Source organism: Vulpes lagopus, chromosome 12, assembly GCF_018345385.1.
Source record: "Vulpes lagopus strain Blue_001 chromosome 12, ASM1834538v1, whole genome shotgun sequence".
In the NCBI taxonomy this organism is placed as follows: domain Eukaryota; kingdom Metazoa; phylum Chordata; class Mammalia; order Carnivora; family Canidae; genus Vulpes; species Vulpes lagopus.
The window spans coordinates 65,611,926-65,633,815 of NC_054835.1; the positions used below are offsets into that span (position 1 = coordinate 65,611,926).

General features: G+C 44.0%; 1 protein-coding gene across 3 annotated transcripts in view; it reads right to left on the reverse strand.

Annotated features, from left to right (window-relative positions):
- CORIN (corin, serine peptidase) overlaps positions 1-21,890 on the reverse strand; it is a 231,859-nt gene that overhangs the window by 32,316 nt on the left and 177,653 nt on the right. For all 3 annotated transcript variants that reach the window (XM_041723856.1, XM_041723858.1, XM_041723855.1), the window contains 3 exons: positions 14,253-14,366; positions 12,256-12,366; positions 11,012-11,141 (listed from right to left, as the gene is read on the reverse strand). In XM_041723856.1, coding sequence (XP_041579790.1) covers positions 11,012-11,141; positions 12,256-12,366; positions 14,253-14,366 — 355 coding nt within the window. The remainder of the gene's footprint in view (positions 1-11,011; positions 11,142-12,255; positions 12,367-14,252; positions 14,367-21,890) is intronic.

Consider the following 21,890-nt stretch of genomic DNA (forward strand, 5'->3'; position numbering starts at 1 on the left):
CCCTCCTCCCCTTCCACCACCCCTAGTTTGTTTCCCCAAGTTAGGAGTCTTTATGTTCTGTCTCCCTTCCTGATATTTCCCAACATTTCTTTTCCCTTCCTTTATATTCCCTTTCACTATTATTCATACTTTCTAAGCAGAAGTGTCTACCTCTTTCATAATCTCACTAATCCAACTATTTCTTTTGATTTCTTTTATGTTCAAAACATTCCATTTCTTTTTTGATAACTTGATATAATTTTTAAAATTATTTTTAAGAAACAGACAACATTTTATTGACAGCAATTTGTGTTTAGTTTCAAAGGGAGTGTTTCCTCTTTGTCTTTACTTTCAGTTGATTAATGGAAAAGCAGAGATTTCCAGTTTCAACTGCAATATGCCATTTTTTATTCCACTAGTTGAGAAAGACTATGAACCAGAAGAGAATTAATTTTTCTAATAGAAGCCTTGTTTAGTCAACAAGGCTTCCTCTTTTTGAAAATTATAGAAGTATAGAAAATATACCTTTTTCAATTAAGACAGACAATGGCTCTCAATATAAGATAAAATAATTTAGGGATTTAATATTAATTCATATATGTTCATGTATATATTCAGTTAATAGTTTTATACAAAAAAATTTCAGGAAAATAGCACTAGAATATCTGAGTAAAAAAACTAGAAATGTAACCCACTCACTCAAAGGAATGTGGGTGGTCCTCACGATGGCTGGTGCCAGTGAACCAAGTGTCCTCCGGACCCTCCATCTCTCAACTCCACTTCTGTGAGAGGAAGCAGGAGGTGACAGGAGGGTGGCTTTATTGTCTCCAACTGACTTTTCCACAAACCTGGAGACACACTACTTGCCCTTCCAAACTTCATTCATTCATCTTCATGACCAAAAAAGAAAAGTCTTTTTCTCTCAGCTCCACCTAAAACAAATCTTGTTTAGGGACTCCAAGTATCTAAAACCCAATCACCTTGACCTGGATGTGAAGCCCTTTGATTGGTTCAGGTTGGGTTAGGTACCTATCCCTTGACCAGTCACTGAGGCCAAGAAGCGTGTACAAAGATGGCAGCTCCTGTTAGGATCCCCAGAATAAATGGGGAGTGGAGCAACTCCCTAAAAGGAAGGGATGCAGGGAAGCAACATAATAAATGTCTGCTACAAGTGACTTCAATTGAAATTTTTTAGTTAAAAAGATTATTGTGCCTCAGAATCAAGATTCTACATATTCCTTTGTTAGTTTTTGGAAAATGTAGGAAGGGTAAAAGATTGGATAGAAATTAGATTTGACTTTTGTTTCCCTTGCCTCCAGTGACATGTCTACTAAGCAATTGCTACTGCCGAGGTTTAAGAGGTTGTTGCTTGTGTTCTTCTCTAGGATTTTGATGGTTGCTGTCTCACATTTAGGTCTTTCATCCATTTTGAATTTATTTTTGTGTATGGTGTAAGAAAGTAGTCATTTCATTCTTCTGCATGTGGCTGTCCAGTTTTCCCAAGACCATTTGTTGAAGAGACTTGTCTTTTTCCCATTGGATATTCTCTCCTGCTTTGTTGAAAATGAGTTGACCATACAGTTGTCAACTGTATGGGTTCATTTTGGGTCCATTTCTGGGTTTTGTATTCTGGTCCATTGACCTATATGTCTGGTTTTGTGCCATACCATACTGTCTTGATGATTACAACTTTGTAATATAGCTTAAAGTCTGGAATCACGATACTTCCAGTTTTGCTTTTCTTTTTCAGGATTGCTTTGGCTATTTGGGGTCTTTCGTGGTTCCATACAAATTTTACACAAGGGAAACAAAAGCAAACATGAACTATGGGGCCTCATCAAGATAGAAAGCTTCTGCACAGAGAAGGAAACAACAAAACTAAAAGGCAGCCTACGGAATGGGAGAAGATATTTGCAAATGACATATCTGACAAAGGGTTAGAATCTAAAATATGTAAAGAACTTATAAAATTCAACACCAAAAACCAAATAATCCAATTAAAAATAAGCATGACTAGACATTTTTCCAAAGAAGACATTCAGATGGCCAACAGACAAAAAGATGCTCAATGTCACTCATCATCAGGGAAATACAAATCAAAACCACAATGAGATACCACCTCACATCTGTCAGAATTGCTAAAATGAACAACACAGGAAACAACAGATGCGAGGATGCGAAGAAAGGAGAACCCTCTTACACTGTGGGTGGGAATGCAAACTGGTGCAGCCACTCTGGAAAACAGTAGAGAAGCTCCTCAAAAAGTTAAAAATAGAATTGCCCTACAACCCAACAATTGCACTACTCTTTACACAAAGGATACAAAAATACTTTTGAAGGGGCATATGCACTCTGATGTTTATAGCAGCATGTTCAACAGTAGCCAACCTATGGGAAGATTCCAAGTGTCCATTGACTGATGAATGGATAAAGATGATGTAGGGTGTGTATCTATAACCGTATCTGTATCTGTATCTATATAATGTAATACTACTCAGCCATCAAAAAGAATGCAATCTTGCCATTTGCAATGAGTAGATGGAGCTATTATGCGAAGTGAAATAAGTCAGAGAAAGACAAATACCATATGATTTCACTGATATGTGAAGTCTGAGAAACAAAACAGATGAACACATGGGAATGAGAGAAAAAAGAGAGAAGGAAACAAACAGTAGGAGACTCTTAACAATAGAGAACTGAGGGTTCTCAGAGAGGTGGGTGGGGGATGGGCTAAATGGGTGATGGGTATTAAGGAAGGCACTTGTTGGGATGAGCACTGGGTATCAAGTGACGAATCACTGGTATCAAGTGACGAATCACTAAATTCTACCCCTGAAACCAATATCATACTATAAATTAACTAGAATTTAAATAAAGATTTGAAGAAAAAAAAGAAATTAGACTTGACTTATGTTTATAAAAGAAACACTGGGTTACTCACTGAGTCTTGAGGCGGATATTGTGATGAAGTGAGCTGGATCTCAGAAGAACATTACCCTCACAGAATTTAAGCAAATGATGCCATCAGATACACAAAGGACTATGGGTTAATAAGGTAGAATGGAAAGGAAGGCAACACAACGGTGTTGTATTAGGGGGAGTCCCTTCCTCCGGGAGCTATTATTTTAGTGAGAGGAACAATCGATGAATGTATTGATAATAATATCTCGTGCTTTGAAGAAAACAAAATAAGCAGAGTGTGACGTGGTGAGGGTGAAAGCTGCTTCAGTCAGGGTCGCCAAGGACTTTTCCAAGTAGTTGATATATGAGCTGAGACATGAACGATGAGGTGGAGGTGATCATGTAAAGGTCTAGAGATCAACATTCCAAGCAGAAGGAACGGTGAGGGCGAAGCCCCCAAGGTGGACATGAGTTTGCAGTCTGGACATCAGTAATAATAAGGTCAGTGTGTCTAAAGTTCAGTGGACAAGTGGAGAATACTGGGAGAGGGAGGGAGGCAGGGGCCACTGTCTTACAGGCCACAGTAACAAGCCAGTAGGTTTGAAAGATCATATGAAAAAGATACTAGATCTCAAGTTAGTCATCGCCAAGAGTCTCCTGGTAAGGGTCCCCAGACGAGGAAGCTGCCGTATAAGGACTTCTAGCAGAAATAACACAGGCCTCTTAGGTCAATTCCTGATGGGTCGTTCAAGTTGTAAATCATGTTCTTAGCTCCCAGGACTCACCACTCACATTCACGTCCAATGGCAATGCTATAATCATTATGATGAATGGGGAATCCAAGGCCCCAGAGACATGACGGAAATTGATTCTTCCCACTCTAGAATCTTCTTGCTCACATCAGCCCAAATATTTTTGGCCAAAAGCTGAGTCTCGACAGTGCTTAATTCTGGAGAACCATCTTCGATTTTAAAAATCAAGATACAAATCTATTTTTCAATGATAAACTTGTTAGCAGAAAATTGAATGGAAGAGAGTAGAAAACCAATCTGATAAATTCAGGATCCCACATAGTTCCATTCTAGTTAATGATGGCGAAGTTCTCCACACCCCTGAGAGGTTTCCTTTTAATTTCATGAAATATTCACTGACTCAACTGACACAGTTTGAGAGTCAGTTTGCTAACAAATATCCAAATTCCTGGCACAGCCTGCTATTCCTGATCATATGGAAATGCTTTCAGGACAACTGATAGACTTACCTTGCTTTGTTTATTAAAGCCTCATAGCCAGTGGTCTCATGGAAGGACTTTAAAAAAAAACACTTTTACTTCCTTTAGGATATAGCACTTTTTTAGGAAAATCGCTCTTCTTCCTCACCCCAGCAGAGCACGTTCCAGGGAACTGTACACCCACACACTGGACGCTATTATTTTCCTCTCACCCAGGCAGTTACTTAACCAGCAGCTTCTTGGAAATGTGTAGGATTTAATTCCCTGTGCCCAAGCTACATGTCTGCCAGAAAAACTGTGAAGACTCTTTGTAAAAGAAAATAACACTGTATGGATTTGCTTCAGCTAACTTCTACCTGGAAAATGCCAAGCATCTAGTTATTACTCTAAGTGATTTTTCAAAAAGTGAAAAACACTTACACTGTTGTCTTGCGTGGTGACTTTTCCCCACTGCTGCACCTCCTCACTATGATCTGCTTAAAAATGCCACAGTGATAAAAGTTCATAAGGTGGCACGGTATTAAGACTTGCCACACAAATCTCATGTACTAATGTTTAGGAATGTTTAGGAAACTGGTGAGCCACATCAGTCAGATCATGCTTATTGAATAACTGGTGCCATAGGGGGGGATCTACTCATAATACCCAAGAGGCCCGTTGCCTTTGCTTGACTTGTATCCTGGCACAATATTTTTCTGTGACCTAGCAAAGTTTCTTGATCTAAGCCTCAATTTCCCCATATGTAAGGTAGAAATAACACTACCTCTATTACAGGATTATAATGTGGACAAATTGAGTTAATACGTATCAAGGACTTAGAGCAGCCTGGCACACACTTAAGGTTAGCCATTACTATTTTTGTATAACCTTTCTGGCAAATAAGATAAAGAATAAAAAAATGAAAATAAAAATTATATACGGCATTGTCGAATTAAGAGAGAAATTGTGTAATACAATTTTTCTGTGCCACAGGAAGTAGAGAGAGAGAAAGGATCATGCAGGTGAGTCTTCACAGAAGTCATGGGGCTTGAGTGAGGCCTAAGGATTTGGACAGGAAATGTATGGACATTTATGGACAAAGAGGCAGAAGCAGAAAAGAATGTATCTGTGGAACATGGATGAAGGATAAGCCAGTCTTGAAAGAGGAGCATATTAAAGGGATATATGAAGTTAAGGAAAGATAGTCTATGGTGAGTCCAGTAATTGGGGAAAATAGCTCAAACTTATTTGATTAAAAAAAAATAGGTGGAATGAAAGAAGACTTTTGACAGAAATGGTTTATTTTTGTCTTAGTCTATTCTGGCTTCTGACAAATTACCATAGACTGGTGGCTCATAGTCAACAGAAATTTTTTTCCCATAGTTCCGGAGGTTGAGAAATCCAAGGTCGAGGTCCTGGCAGATTTGGTGTCTGGTAAAAGCCCACTTCCTCATTTATAGATGTGCAACTTCTTGCTGTGTCATCCCACAGTGGAATGGGTGAGGAAGCTCTCTGGGGTCTCTTTCATAAGGACACCAAATCCATCCATGAGGGCTCCATACTCATGACCTAATCACTTCCCCAAGGCCCCACCTCCTAATATCATCACATTTGAGATTAGGAATTAACATATCAATTTGGAGGAACAAAAACATTTAATAGCAATTGAACATGATGTTCCTACTATGGCAGGTCTCAATAATGATTTATTTATGGTATACTGAGTGCTTCCAGGGAAATGGAACCACCAAACAAATCCTAACCCTACTTCCCCCATCGACCACTGCTCGCATTTCTTTGCTCCTCTTTGCAACAAAATCCCTCCAAAAAGTTCTATACTATCTTTTATTTATCTCTGTTCACTATCTCTTATGCTTCTGCCCCACTCATTCCACTAAAACTGCTCCTGTCGATGACATGCACATTGCGGAACAGCCACTGCTAGTCCTCATTTTATTTGACTTCTCTGCAACTTTTGATACATTTGACCATTGTCTTGCCTTGATACACTTTCTTCTCTTGGTTTCCAGGATATTGGCTCTACCTTTAAAATATATTCAGGATTGAACCATTTACTGCCATGTTCTCTGCCACTGTTCCGGTCTAAGTCACCAAATTGTCTCACTTGGATTACATCATCAGATTCCTAATGTTTAGGAATGTTTAGGAAACATTTTTTTTTTTATAGTTAACAATATTTTATTGTGTATTTGAAAGTTGCTAAAAGAATAGATCTTAAGATTCTCATCACAAGAAAAGGAACTGCAACTGTGTGGTGATGGATAGTAACTAAACCTATGGTGATCCTTTCACAATATATACAAATATAGAATCATTATGTTATACGTCTGAAACTAATATAATGTTATATGCCAATTATACCTCAATTTAAAAAAAAAGAAAAGAAAAGTAAGGAAATGCCACACTCCTCATCCAGGAGTATAATGAGCTGATGTCTCTACAGGGGTTTCTCAGCTGTAAAATACCATGATCGCAATTATCGTCATTAAAAATATTTCAGTTTGTTACTATTCCTGTTCCTACCCTTGCCTTCCTGTAGTATATTCTCCATAACAACCAGAGTGATCCCTTTTAGTCAGATAATAGCTATAATAAGTGAATAATGACAAGTGTTGACAAGGGTATGTAGAAACTGGAACCCCCATGCATTGCTGGTGGCATATAGAATGGGGTAGCTCTTTTGGAAAACAAGTTGGCAGTACCTCAAAAAATTAAAAATTTGACCTGGTAATTCTAGTCCTAAGTATATACCCAAGAGAAATGAAAACATTTATTTTTTCACACAAAAACTTGTACATGAATACTCTCAGCAATTTTCATAAGAGCCAAAAAATGGAAACAACTCACCTGTCCATCAATTGATAAATGGATAATCAAAGTATGGGTAGACCTACATGAAATATTATTCAGCCATAAATGATAATGAAGCACTGATACATGTTAAAACATGGATGAACCTTGAAAAAATTATGCTAAGTGAAAGAAATCAGACAAAAAGGGTATATGATTATATGATTCTGTTTTTATGAAATGTGCACAATGGGCCAGTCCCTAGAAGCAGAGTAAATTAGTGTTTGTCAGGGGTTTAGGAAGGAGAAATTAGGAGTGATTGTAAAGAGGCATGGGTTGTTTTTTTTTTTCCAAGTTGAAAATGTTAAGGAACAGACAGTGGTGATGACTGCACAACATTGTTAATTTGTCAAAGACAACTGAATTATATACTTTTAAAGAGTGGATCTTATGGCATATGAATTATATTTTAAAATTTTTAGAAAGACCATAATATTTTGAGTTTCTTTTCTATGGTTTACATGCACAGGACCAGCAACCTGGGCTTGGTTTACTATTACACAGGACTTGGTCTGTCTTTGAGCTTCATGGAAGTCCATCAACAAGAAAACCATCCTTACCTGACAAAATCTGAAATTAGAAGCTTTTTCCTGGGAGTACACTTTAGGGGAAAAAAATCCAATGTAAACCCTTATATCAGGGACTCTTAAGTAATATAATAGAGACTATCTTTGAGCTTTTGTCCAAGACAAAGAAATATTCTTTGGACAGATGTCGCTTCTATTGATCAACTCTAAAAGATCAGGGCATGAAATCAAATTGCAGCTAACCCCATAAAGGAATTTTTGCCAAAATAGAATAACCTATTTCCAGATGATCTGGTTTTATAGAGAGAGAAAGCTTATGAAGCCAAGAGACACAAAGAATCACATTCCCTTAGACCAACTTCCTCCAATACCAGATGTCTCAACTAAGCATTTGGCAAGTATTAGAGGGCAGTCTAAATTCTGATTTGTATTGTTGATTAAATAAATGTCCATGTGTTTTTAATAGTGGACGTGTAGGTAGCAAAGTCAATATACTGTCATGAGAATTTAGGGGTTGATTTATATCCTTGTCTAATCAAATAGTCATCATACTCCCAGGCTGGGGTAAACTCAAGATATCTGCAGATGGGGCTAAAAAGTTATTCAGATTCAGCAAAGAATTCTTAATCTTTTCATTTGGGCAAGCACTTAGTTGAGAGCTGAGCATTTGTGCTGTTAGACATGGAAGGTGTAATTTGGGTCTGAACAACTCCAGGTGCAGGTGTTTTTTAAACGACTGCCTCTATCATGAAAACATTTCAATAGAAGCCCTGCAAAACATGTAATTCAGTGTTTACCTGTATTTTTGATGAACTAGCTCCAAAATGTACCCTCCTCCCATTTGGAGTTAAAGTATATTAGTTTTGGATACTACACTACAATGCTTTTCTCTATAAATATTTACTGAATGAATAAATGAATGACTTAATAAATGTGTATTATAGTATCAAGATAATATTAGCATTGAATATTTTTCTTTTCTTTACTTTTCATAGGTATGTCATGTGCTGTGCTCTACACAAACCATTCTTAGATGACAAAAAGCCTGGAAGTTTTTTCCAACTTTATATTCTAGGTTTTTTCCTCATGTGTCTTCCCCACTACATTATAAGCTCTTTAATGATGTTACTTAATTTTGCATCCTCCACAAAATGCCTACTCCGGTTCGAGACCCATCAGCAGATACTTAAAAAACAACAGGAAAGAGATACTGAAAAGAACGAGTTGGGGTTGTGTTTTAAACTTCAGGTTTCTGATGTGGAGTATGCTTGAAGGTACAAAGGTGGGCACTCCACCCTAGAAGCTAAAGGGGGGCAGCTAGTCCTTTTACCCTCCCCCTGGCAGCTGGAGTGTAGGTCAGTGTCTAGTCATGGCCAGGCACACTCTTCTGTAGGGACTTTAAATCTGGAGGAAATTACCCAAGGGCAGGGTTACTTAGTGTTCCAGGCATCAGTGGCAGAACTGTGAATATGCGGCACAGCAGTTGATCCCCAGGCAGAGTAGAAACAGAGAAGATTCTGAAGCAGCCCATTCTCAAGGCAGGAATTAATGGCCTCATCTTGCCCATTATCTTTGCCCCTGTCCCAGCCTGGCTCTCCAGATTTTTGTCAATTTATGAGCCACCCCAGTAAACTGAAGAGTAAACCTGAAGGCAATCAAAAAGTACAAAAATACTAAGATTACCCTTCCTGCTCCTTTCCTTGGAAGACTTATCGCTACTTACCCACTGACTCAGTCAAATAATGGTTATGGTTTTCCAGCCACACTGCTCTCTCAGATTTCCCTAGCTTTTCTGTGAAATAAAGTTATCTTAAAAAAAAATTCTAAACGTCCTTTTATATTTTAAATGTCTAATATGTTGGATAACATTTTCCCACTATTTTAAGGAAATGGAGCAAATAGAGCAAGAAATTTTTTGAAAGTCCAATATGTGTAGAATAGCCAAAGGTGGAAATCACCAAAATGTCCATCATCAAATGAACAGATTTAAAAATGGCGTGTAACCATGTAATTGAATATTTTTCAGCCATAAACAGGAATGAAGTGCTGATCCATAGTTGCATGAAAACATTATGCTAAGTGAAAGAAGCCAGATAATGGAGATTGTTGCACAGCTTTGTAAATACACTAAATGCCACTGAATTTGCACTCTGAAATGGGTTAACCTGGTGAGTTTTATGTGTATTTTATCACATTAAAAATGTAAATTCGATATGCAAAAAAAAAAAAAAAGAAATATCAAGGAAAACATTTAAAATAAGATCCCTTCTGTTTGCAGTAGAACAGGGTGGCTTGTCAAAAGAATTTTTCTGCTGGCTAAATCTTTGTGGTTGCTACTTTCCCTCAGAACTCTCAATAGAATTATCCATCATTATGTAATCAAGTTTTTATAATGAGAAATAACCTGTGTCTTGGTGAGAGGAAAATAAAACTCATTCAAAAGGCTTTTCATTTATCTCTAATCATAATCATATCCCATTTCATTTAGATACCATAAGGATGTTGGGAAAATGAAGTATAATTTAGTGGATCTTGGTGAATATAATATCTGTACTCTGGCAAAGTTGAAAGTTCTTTTCTTATAGATTAGCATCAGTTACTCAACTTTCCAAAGACATAGGACTTTACATGGGAAAAATGAGCTGAAAATACTGGGATTTATGTCATTCTTCAAGCTGAGAGAACAAAATGTGAAAAATCCAAAATTGGATCACTCGTTATTGTAAAATTGTTTCAAGTCTGTTCAGTGGAATCCTGGGAAATGACATTTACTCAATGTTTTATTCTAGAATTTTACAACTCCTTTATCTTTTATTTCTATCATTTCCACATTTCTCCCAAATCTCACATATATCGGTAGTTGAAAAGAAAAAAAATATGTGAATACACACGCTCACACACACACATCTAAGACCTTCAATTATTGCCTTTTATCCCCAACAGAACTGAAAGAGAAAACCCCACCAAATAGCAAGTATCCAACTTTCAAAGTATTGATTTCAGTCTGTATCAAAGCCAGAGTTAGTGTCTTTTCATTCTACTAAGAAGCAAAAATGGTGAACTAATTCCTGATTTACATTTCCTGAATTGCTTAGGTTAAACTGGAATACCATCGACCGTAAGTTCTCTTTCTCAACTTATTAAAACACGTGTGCTGCTTAGAAAGGAATGTTCAACAAGCCCTTGGGAGAAAAATCTCAAGATTTCCCCATCCAAGTTGCTCGGAAGGAACCATCTTACTGCTTTTACAGACACTGAAAGCATTTCCTTTCAGAAATACTTGAAAAGACAATGACTTCATTTGCTTGTAGAGGGAGGCTTTGTCAGAGCAGGGTCCTGTCTCAGTCTCTGCAGAGCAGGTGCCTGTAATTAAAGCAGGTCCTCTCACCTGATTCATTTCCCGAGCTTCGGAGGGCTCTAGTTGAGAGCCCTGACTCCCTCTGCATTCATAAGGAAGAGATTATTGCCAAGTCCCGTGAAGCCCTCTGGGAAATTCATCAGTGCTACAAACTACTGACCTTACCCTAAACCCATCTGCTTGCAGGCCAGCTGACTTAGCGTCTCCTGCCAGCCATCCGCACACACATGGTGTTCCACGGCAGATCTGTGAGCCATCAGGAAGGACGTGGAGCTCGCATTGTTAGAGAGGGTCACTGAGGAGGAAGGAAAAATAGGGAAAACCCTAATTAGAAACAGGTCTCCTCAGGAAACCCTATGCTAACTCTGCACACTTTTGCATCACTTGCATACATTTGTTTTTATTTATTTTAATTAAGAACCATTTGGTGAGGGCTTGCCCTATGCGAAGCACTGCTCTCAATGTGGTGGAAGACTGAAGAATGAATGAGAAATGTTCTCTGCCTTCCAGGGACCACAGGCTCTAGTGAAAAAGACGGGCAGTTCTTAACGTTTCTTTACAAGTTAGAAGACAACCAGAGGCAGGACCTAGTCCCACGAGTGTATCCAGGGATTTGCATAATTGTAAGGGGTTAGTTGTAACTTCATTCATACCGTTTCCTTTCGGGAAAGCGTGTGAGAAGGCAAAGGTATGAAAGTGATGTTCAACTAGGATTCATTTGGTGCACGTACTAAGTCCTGTCTTATAGAAGAGCCTCCTCTCTACTCAGCACGCCACAGACTACTTGTGAAACACCGTGCAATTAATCACAACACAAATGATGATCACGACGTGGCCAACGGGTGCAAAGGACTGAAATGAGAGCCCAGTGAATGGAAGGAGTGATGAGTGTGGGACAACAGAATTAATCCAACTGAACGTCACAAACGAACCCTGGAGGTCATGGTGGGAGACGCCTTTAAGTCCAGTCCGTGTAAGGAACTAGGGACTTAGTCGTCTTATTTGGATCTGAGCAGGAGTACAGAGAAGATGGAAGATCCACTTGAATACCCTCTTCCAGGAGGAGTCAATGACATAAGAAAAACGGAATATTGGTCATTGTTGAAGCTGGGTGATGATCAAGAGTTTAAAGGTTGTATTTTAGTAGTTATAGGGTCATAACAATTTAAACCCAAATTTTTTTTTACATATCACGTAGACATTTCAAATAGTGAAATAACTTAGGGGGAAATGTTCTGTGAGTTGGGAATAACACATGTGAATCACTACTGCCAGCTTTTGTCATAGTAAAAAACCAAAACAGGTGAAATTGGTTAGTAGCAAAATCCGTGTGGTCATTTAGGATTTATTAAGCTTAGATGGCTGGTGGGTGTTAGGAGTTGCAGCCGATGGTGGAATAAGAAGCTCACCACAGTCCCACTCGTCAGAACTGTCCAGGCAGTCGGCTTCCCCGTCACACCAGCGCTCACGGGGCACGCACTCATGGTTCACGCACTCGAGTTCGTCATCGTGGCAAAACGCTGGCATAGGAAGCAAGAAGTGAGAAGATGGACACATTTCAGAAACAAGGGGGAGTCTCCCTAACACGCACATCATCATCTGTCGGCAGGAGCATGGAAGGGAGAGAAGCTGTGGTCACTGGAGCCTCCAAACAGGCATCAAGACGGAGTAACAGAATCGGTAAAAACCCCCATCACAGATGCCAACCCACACAAATAGCAGGAGTTTGAACAGTGCAACCATCTCCAAATGGCGAGACTGTCTCGTTCTAACACTAGGATTGAAAAAGTGGGATCCAGAGCAGTAGAAATTCCAAAGATTGAGAGAACTGGGTTCAAGTCTGAAGTGGCATGAGCCAAGCACTGGGGCAGAATGAAGCAACCACAGGATGGACACAAGCTCTGTCCATATACATGGATAATGTTTTTTAAAAAAAAAAAAAATCCCTACTCTTGGGGCGCCTGGATGGCTCAGTCGGTTAAGCATCCAACTCTTGATTTTGGCTCAGGTCGTGATCTGGGGGTCATGCTCTGCCCTCAGCAGGGAGTCTGCTTGAGACTCTTCTCCTCTCCCATCTCTCTCTGCTCCTCCCTTGCTGCTGGTTCTCTCCCTCTCTCTAATTTTCTAAAATAAATAAATCTTTAAAAAAAAAAGAAAAGAAAAAAATAAGTCATAGTGATACTCCTTAACTGCCTAACAACCATTTCCTTTCTTTCTCCTTTGTTTAAGGGAGCCTGATTTTGCTCAGGTCTCCAAAGCCTCAGGAGACCCTGACTAGTGTCAGTGGGACATGCATTTTCTAACTAAAGTTATTTTTTTCTGGGTAAAGTTGTTAGTCCGACAGTAAACCTGTGACCCAAGATCAGAGTTTTGGCCTACCACTTTTGGGGTTGTGCTTACCAAGGTAGTTCCCACCTAAACCCTGCTGGCCGGCTCATACACCCTACCTGGGGCAGGCAGCCTGAAGGAAACAGCATCTTTTTCTAATTGGTTCTCCCTAAGGGGTGCTTCTCTTTGCGATCCAACTCTTTAGGTGGTATCTTTTCTAATCCATAAGAACACCGGTGACTGCTAGCTGGGATCTTGTTCAGAGTTGGCCAATCTGAGTGAATCCTTAAGTGATGATATTCCAGACATGAGGGAGGTCATCACTCCTTCCCACTGGATACTATCAAGCAAGCATGGCACCCCAAGGGCTGAACTCCCCCATATAGCCTCAGGAATCCATCCTGTACTTGACTTTTCATATGATAACACAAGATATATCTGATACAAATGGTAATAAAATAGAATAAACATCTTCACCGTTTAAGTCAGTTTGAGTTGGACTTTCTGTTACTGGTAGGTAAAACATCTTGAGAGAGAATTTTTTTTTTATTCTAAAAGTGGTGGCCATTCTTGCAGAAAATGTAGAAAAGTCAGAAAAGCACCACCCAGAGATAATCATTGTAATCATTGTATTTCTTGTGAGCTTCTGATCTTTTTCTATATGTGGGTATAAGTACTTTAAACACTTGCGACAATAGTGCACATAATACTTTATATTTTGTTTCATTCAACTAATGACATGCAACAAACCCACGAGGAATTATTCTTTTTATTTGATTTCTAACATTTGCATATTGTTTTATTTTATGGTTGTATTTTATGTCCCCTCTTTTTGGATATTTGGGGTGTTTTAATTTTTCCATGTGATAAATAATTCTAGAATAATATCACCAACCACATAATTTGCATATGTTTGATTACATTCTCGCATGTATTTTTATAAGTGGAGTTTTGGTCAAAAGACTTGAATATACTAAAAGCTTTTGATACAATTTCCCAATGTCTAGTTTATATTCAACATGAGCGGCCACGAGTGTTTAACATAAAGTTGTGATGACCAATGCAGGTAGGCACTTACAGCAGTTCTTCTCATCCATGCCATCAGGACAGTCTGGGAACCCATCACAGATGACTGTGTGCTTCAAACATTGTTTATTGGATGGACATTCCCAGAGATCTCTCTCTTTACAGCCTGGAGACAGAAGAAGAGGCTCTTTGCAATAGACATGGAGATTAAAATAATGATGAATCTGATCAAGCAATGTAGAAAAACTATAGCACAATGGCATGATTTGTTCTTAAAAAGTCTTGACTTGTGTATACCATTAAAAATGTAATTTTGAGAGTTGGGATACTCAATAATCTCCATACTGCAACATAAATAGGACAGCTCTCCTAAGAGAAGATCAAAAGTGACATATGGGAAATGGGAAAAAAATGAAAAAGCAACTATACATTAATGCTCATTTTTAGCTGTTTCTTTTGCTTTCTGAGTCAATTTGCCAACACATAAGACTCATCTATGAAATGATAAGTTATGCTTTTTTTTATAAGTTATGCTTTTAAGTAAATATGCCAAAACCTAGTGAGTTAAATGCATATTACCTTAAAATGTAATTTCGGTCAACAAATGGAAAGACCATCCGTGTGTTTAGTAAGAGGTGTCTCCTATGCCAAATATGTACAAAACTGATTTAAGAGCCACGTACGAAAGCTGTCACTCCAGTAACGTAGTCCAGGAGACGTAGGGTATCAACTTCATCAATTAATATGAGAAATGAATGTAATTTGCACAAGATCAAGACCATAAGCTTGAACTGTAATTTTGTCTATGAAATGGCAAGAACTTGCAAATGAGCTTAATAAATGCTATCTGGACCAAATGCAGCGCATTTCACACATCTGCTAGAACATGCCAAGAGTCTACTGCGTTCCCGTCACTCCAGTGGGATCCACGGTCCTTACAAGGCTGCGAGGTGCATGAAGGAAGGGTCCAGAAGGCATTCATGTCTTTGGGTTCCCTTTACCCTCGCCCCCATGCTACAACAGCGGCTTGCACTCGGCAGGCCTTCCACACGCGTGTGTTTTAAATGGAACTTCGTTTCATGGGAGGAACAAAAAGTGTTTCCCCTTCCCGAGAAAAGATAATACAGTTGAAGAGGAGTGAAATGCAAAGCAGGGATCAAATAAGGACTTTCTTTAAAAATGCTATTTTCCCGTTGACCTACTATACATGACTCAGAGAAGTGTTGTAGATGCCTGACTCATGTTTCTTGGACTCCATCATAAGAAAAAAAAATCTGCATTTTTCAAAATTCTCATTTGAAAGCAGTTGTCGAAATACGTCACTAGAAGAGAAATTTTTATTATGAACTAAAATGAGATTTAGGGTGTTTCACCCCTCAAAAACATAGAAGTAAACAGCGGAGTCTTTCACGTGCAGAACAGTCTTAGGCCCAGAGCAATCTCCTCCAGGAACTCCTGGGGATGTTATTTGGGGTTTGAGCTAGCAGACGATACAGACATCATCTGGAGCATTCTGTCGAGAACAGTCCTGCCACACATCACACTCCTTGCTAGTAAAGAATGTGAGAAAACAGCACGAGCCTCTCTGAGTATTCACATGGTATGCTTCCTCAAAGTCTGGAGAGCTTGGGCCTTTGGAATGAGCTGATGGGAGACCACAAAAGCAGGTTTTCTGGGACATAAGCAAGACCTGCATCCTCAATAACCATAACCACAAGAAGACGATGTTCATGATCCACCATCCATACTCGAAATAGTAGTTTTAATTCTTGAGAGAATAATGTCATAATTAATGTCATTATTCTCTTAAGTCATAATGTCAACATTATGACCATTATAGTGAAGAAACTGAAGATTTATTTATTTATTTTTCTTTAGAAACTGAGGTGAGAAAATAAAGAAATGGCTCTAAATCACAGCCTTACGGCGAAAGGTCCAGGTGGGGCCCAGGTGCCAGTCCTTGGAGGCTGCCCTCCTCCGTAAGAGGAGAACGTGCAGTAGACATAAGGGGTAGGAGGTCAACCGTGTGACCCATGAGACCTCACTCCTCTGGACCTCAGCGTCCGTATCAGGACAGTCACAGGGCCGCCGTGCAGGGCTGCTCTGCAGGTTCACTCCCTGAGCTTGAACTCACCCTCTGCGTCGTCTCTTTTCTGATAAAGTCTGTGGGGCCCAGCACCTCTTCGGTGGGGTCACGGTGAGCACACATGGACTAAGATGAAGAGGCCCATCTTCATCTTCTTTGTTATTTTGCAAAGAAAGCGCTCTCTTTGAAGTGACATTTTTGGTGTAATACAGGTACGCTTTGGAACGAAAAGAGCGTGACCCACTAAAGGGTAACGACAGGGGTGGCCGGGGTGCGGGGTTCAGCGCAGCCTCGTGTCAGGGTAACCCTCGCCCAGCGCACAGGTGACGACCTCACCCTGGGGCCCAAGTGACCGGCTCGGCCCAGTTTGCCAGCCCCTGCCCGCTCCGAGCGCGGACTGCCCCTCCTGCCAGGGACCCCCGCAGCCCCAAGCGCGCCAGGCTTCGCGGGGCCCTTCCCTCTGCCCACCACCTCCGCGAGAACTCTGGGGAGCAGCGGCCTTCCCCGCCCGCGGCAGGGCCCACCCGACCGGGCGCCTTTGCTCCTCTACCCAAAAGGGTGTCCTAGGAGCAACCCCCCCGAAGCAGGTGCTTCTCGTACTGGAAGACTCTGTCAGGCGAACGGAGCGGGAGAGGCTCTGCTCCTCGGGTCTGCCAATTCGAGCTTCGTGAAACAAAAATATCTTCAGGGAGGAACTGGTCAGAAGCACAGGGGGCAAGAACTCAGGGTCCTGGCGCTGGCGAAGGCTGGAATGGTCTGGATCCAGCCATCTGTGCCTGCAACTGGTGCTGCGGCCGTGGGGGCCGGGCCTAGCAGGTGTGACCCCCTGACCGGAGCTGCAGCCGAGAGGCCCAGCCTAGCAGGCGTGAGCCCCTGACCGGAGCTGCGGCCATGAGGCCCAGGCCTAGCAGGTGTGAGCCCCTGACCAGAGCTGCAGCCAAGAGGCCCAGGCCTAGCAGGAGTGAGCTCCCAAGTGGAGCTGCAGCCGTGAGGCCCAGCCTAGCAGGAGTGAGCCCCTGACCAGAGCTGCGGCCGTGAGGCCCAGGCCTAGCAGGCATGAACACCCAAGTGGAGCTGTGGCCATGAGGCTCAGACCTAGCAGGTGTGAACCCCTGGCTGGAGCTACAGCCGTGAGGCCCAGGCCTAGGAAGTGTGAACCTACCCCCAAGAGCATGGACCCCTGGGAGATTGAGAACCAGTCTCAAGGACCAGCAGCAACACCTGCAGTGGCAGCCCAAACGAAGACCTGCCTCCCCACCTATCTCAGGCCTGACCATTAGGGGCAGCAACACCAGCACATGCCATGGGGCTCCCAATTCTTCAGCAGCCCCTCCCCGCTCCTCCCGTGTTTAGTGGGGTGACGTCCCTATAGCATCCTCTTCAACATGTGCTGGCCTAGGACCCTAGGAGGCAGTGGGATGGGGTCATGGAAAAAGCTTTGAAGTGCAGGCTGGGGGCCCCCCTGATGACGAATCCTGGAGATGGGGACATCTACCCCCAAATAAGCACCACCTCCAGGACGAGACACCAGCCTGCCATCTGTGTCTACTACGTGAACCAGGGAGATGCCTGGCTCATGCTTTGGACGTGACATGCCAGCCTGCTCTCCTCTGCCACAAACAAGACCTGGTCTGCCAGAGACCAGACCGAGCAGGACAGGACTCCTCCCCTCAAGGGAGATCCCTGGGTGACCTTTGAGGGGAGTCGTGTCCTGGATATCCTAGCACCATGGCAGGTGGGTGCCTAGCCGTTATTGCCTCCTGAGGAATGCATAAAGCGTGTTCTAAGCATTCCAAGCTTTGGAGGATAAAGCGGGTGTTCTCTCCATATTACGGGTGAGAGAACTGAGGCCCAGAGAATTTAAGCGCCTGGCCAAAAGTCACACAGCCTCTACGGGCTGAGTTGAGATTTAAATCCAAGGCAAGGTCTACACAGAGCACTCCCTGCCGTTTCAAGCTGCCTGCCCAAGGTGCCAAATAAAAGAGCAAAGCAATTCACCAAGTCGCAAAATACCTAAAGGGGAGGAGAATGTTTCTTCCTTAACATGGAAAAAATTAAACCCTACTGAGTGATTAGAAATCAATCCCGGGGATCCTTGGGTGGCTCAGTGGTATAGCGCCTGCCTTCAGCCCAGGGCCTGATCCTGGAGACCTGGGATCGAGTCCCATGTTGGGCTTCCTGCCTGCATGGAGCCTGCTTCTCCCTCTGCCTGTTTCTGCCTCTCTCTCTGTGTGTCTCTCTCTCTCTGTGTCTCCCATGAATAAATAAATAAAATCTTAAAAAAAAAAAAAATCAATCCTGAAGATTCATCCTGAAAGCACGTCTGGGGGTATCTGACATGGGTCTGTACCCAATGGCTCTTCTTATGTTTCTGTAAGTCACAGGGCACGGTTACAGGGCACAGTCAAGAGAACTAGAGGCATGGAGACACTACTATTTCTAAAAATGCCAGGTGAGCCGTTCTCTGTGAGAAGTCACACAAATACTATTACAGAGTCCAAATGGATTTTTTTTTTTTTTTAAAAAAAAGGTCTTTTGGAAAACTTTTAAAATCAGGCTGTACAGCCCACAAACACCAGAGCCAGAGGCTTGGAACACAGCCTAGGGTGCTTTGATCCCAAGGAAAGGTCATATCTAAAGATTCCATCTTATTTTGCTGGAGCCCTAGAGGAGAGCAAAGACTGGTGATGAAATGCTTTTTCATCATTTGACGATAAACAGAAAGGCCCTCGATGCCACGTGGGTGGTTGTGCTGTGGTCACTTTCTGCCCACGGGGGACACCCTTTGCAGTAGGAGGGTGACCGATCAGTGGCTGTGAGGCTCTCTGTGCCCCAAGGGGCTTTATTTCTAGCCACGTGCGGTGCAGCCGCCTCAGCTACAGCCCTGAACCCCGCGCTGAGCCGCGGGCGCCGCCTGCTCCTGTGGGGCCTCAGGCCGCGGACTCGGCTCAGCAAGGCTCCCCGCGGCCGGGGGCTCAGACCTCCGCAGGCCGGCGGACCCCGCTCTGTCCCTGGCCGCCCAGCTCTCTCCCCCGCCGGGGCCGCAGCGCCGGCACACGGTCACGCGGAAAATCAGCTGGTGTCAGCAGGTTGCGCTCCGCGGGGGCCCCATCCACGCGGGTCTACGGGCATCCCCGTCCACGCGGCCCCACGGGCATCCCCGTCCACCCGGCCCCACGGGCATCCCCATCCACGCGGCCCCACGGGCATCCCCATCCACGCGGGTCTACGGGCATCCCCGTCCACGCGGCCCCACGGGCATCCCCATCCACGCGGGTCTACGGGCATCCCCATCCACGCGGCCCCGCGGGCATCCCCGTCCACGCGGGTCTACGGGGAGCCCCGTCCACGCGGCCCCACGGGCATCCCCGTCCATACGGGTCTACGGGCATCCCCGTCCACGCGGCCCCGCGGGCATCCCCGTCCACGCGGGTCTACGGGGAGCCCCGTCCACGCGGCCCCGCGGGCATCCCCGTCCACGCAGCCCCACGGGCATCCCCGTCCACGCGGGTCTACGGGGAGCCCCGTCCACGCGGCCCCGCGGGCATCCCCGTCCACGCAGCCCCACGGGCATCCCCGTCCACGCGGGTCTACGGGCATCCCCGTCCACGCGGCCCCACGGGCATCCCCGTCCACGCGGCCCCACGGGCATCCCCGTCCACGCGGGTCTACGGGCATCCCCGTCCACGCAGCCCCACGGGCATCCCCGTCCACGCGGCCCCACGGGCATCCCCGTCCACGCGGGTCTACGGGCATCCCCGTCCACGCGGCCCCACGGGCATCCCCGTCCACGCGGGTCTACGGGCATCCCCGTCCACGCGGCCCCACGGGCATCCCCGTCCACGCGGGTCTACGGGGAGCCCCGTCCACGCGGCGCCTGTCCCGCCAGTGGCCGACCCGCAACCTCCGAGACCAGGACGCGCCTCCCACCGACCCGGCCGCGACTCTGCGGGTCGCCCCGCGGCTCCGCTGTCCTCCCCGGGAGCAAGGCCCGAGCCCTGCGTTCAGGTTTGCGCGATCCCCCTAAACGCTTGCGGAAAACGCCGCTAAGACCCAGTGTTTCAACTGCTGCTGACCTTAGGGACCACCCCGCGGAAACCCCTTGGACAGCGTAAACGCACCTCAAGGGGCGCCCGCCTCGGGCTCAGGGCGTGGCCCCGGGGTCTCCGGATCGAGGCCCGCACCCGCCTCTTCCCGCGGGGAGCCTGCTTCTCCCTCTGCCCGGGTCTCTGCCTCTCTCTGTGTCTCTCGTGAATAAGTAACTAAAATCTTAAAAAAAAAAAAAATACTGACCACGGAAGCAGGAGACGCTTCAGAGCCCACAGCTGCCTGCTCCCTGTGTAGTGTCTGCATCTACAGGCATCCCCCACGCGGGGAGGTTCCCACCATGGCACTTGGCTTTTAGGAAAGACCCACGTGGGTAACTGCTTTCCTAACCAAATGAAGTACGGAGAGGGTTTTGCTTTTAGGAAAAAACAGCGAGAAAGGAAAATAGCTTCAGCATTTGTTTTGCAGGCAGCAGGCACCCTGAGCAGCGCGGGGCGCCCCAAGCGCCTCCCCGGGGAACTACACCCGGCCTCGGCATCGAGCCACTGTCCCCTGGATGTTTGTGAGCATCTCTGCTTTGTCTTGATTTATTTTGCACATCCATTAGCAAAATGTGTGGCAGGTATTAGAAAAGCCTAAGGGAGGATATTTTTAGGGTCTTGGAACAGTCAAAAAGTCTTCCAATAAATTATTGGTAATCGCCTCTTCACTTTACACAATTTTGGCTTATGAAAGTTTTTATAGGAATGCTCTCCTTTCCGACAGCAAGAGAAACCTGTATTTTGACAGCACATTTATACATGGTGTGCTTCAGCTACCGTGTTTTCCTCCTGCAGATTTCCAAAGAGCCACAAAATAAATTTCCAACACATCAGTGATTTTATAGATGAGTAAGTATTGTTTTTGAGAGGAGAACCTCATACTGTTTTTAGGAGTTCTGGAGGATGTGCAGTGTGAGAGTGAATAGTGAACTGTCACATTATTCAAAAAACCCAAGCCCTTAAATGTATTAAACTCCACAATGGACAGAATAAATCGAAAACATGTAAAAAGCTTGGGCTGAAACCCAGCCTTGCTGGAGCTAATGTTTGCACCGCCAGGTGGTGCCACGCACGCCCGTGGAAACAGGAACAACTGGGAAAATGACACGTGGGAGCTGGACAACTTCCCAATAGTCCTCCCCTAGGCCCTCCTCAAGGTGACTGCTTCATTTGCTTTTAAGTGTCTCACTTTCCCAGAGCACCGGACATGCCCATTCAAATGTGTGCATACGTCCCAAAGGGAAATACGTGTAAAAATTTCCATCATCAGTCACTTTGAAAAACTTAATGAGGGCAGCCCGGGGGGCTCAGCAGCCCAGGGCGTGATCCTGGAGACCCAGGATCGAGTCCCACGTCGGGCTCCCTGCATGGAGCCTGCTTCTCCCTCTGCCTGTGTCTCTGCCCCTTTCTCTGTCTCTGTCTCTGTCTCTGTCTCTGTCTCTCTTGCTCTCTCTGTGTGTCTCTTATGAATAAATAAATAAAATCTTAAAAAAAAAAAGAAAAAATGAAAGTCTTC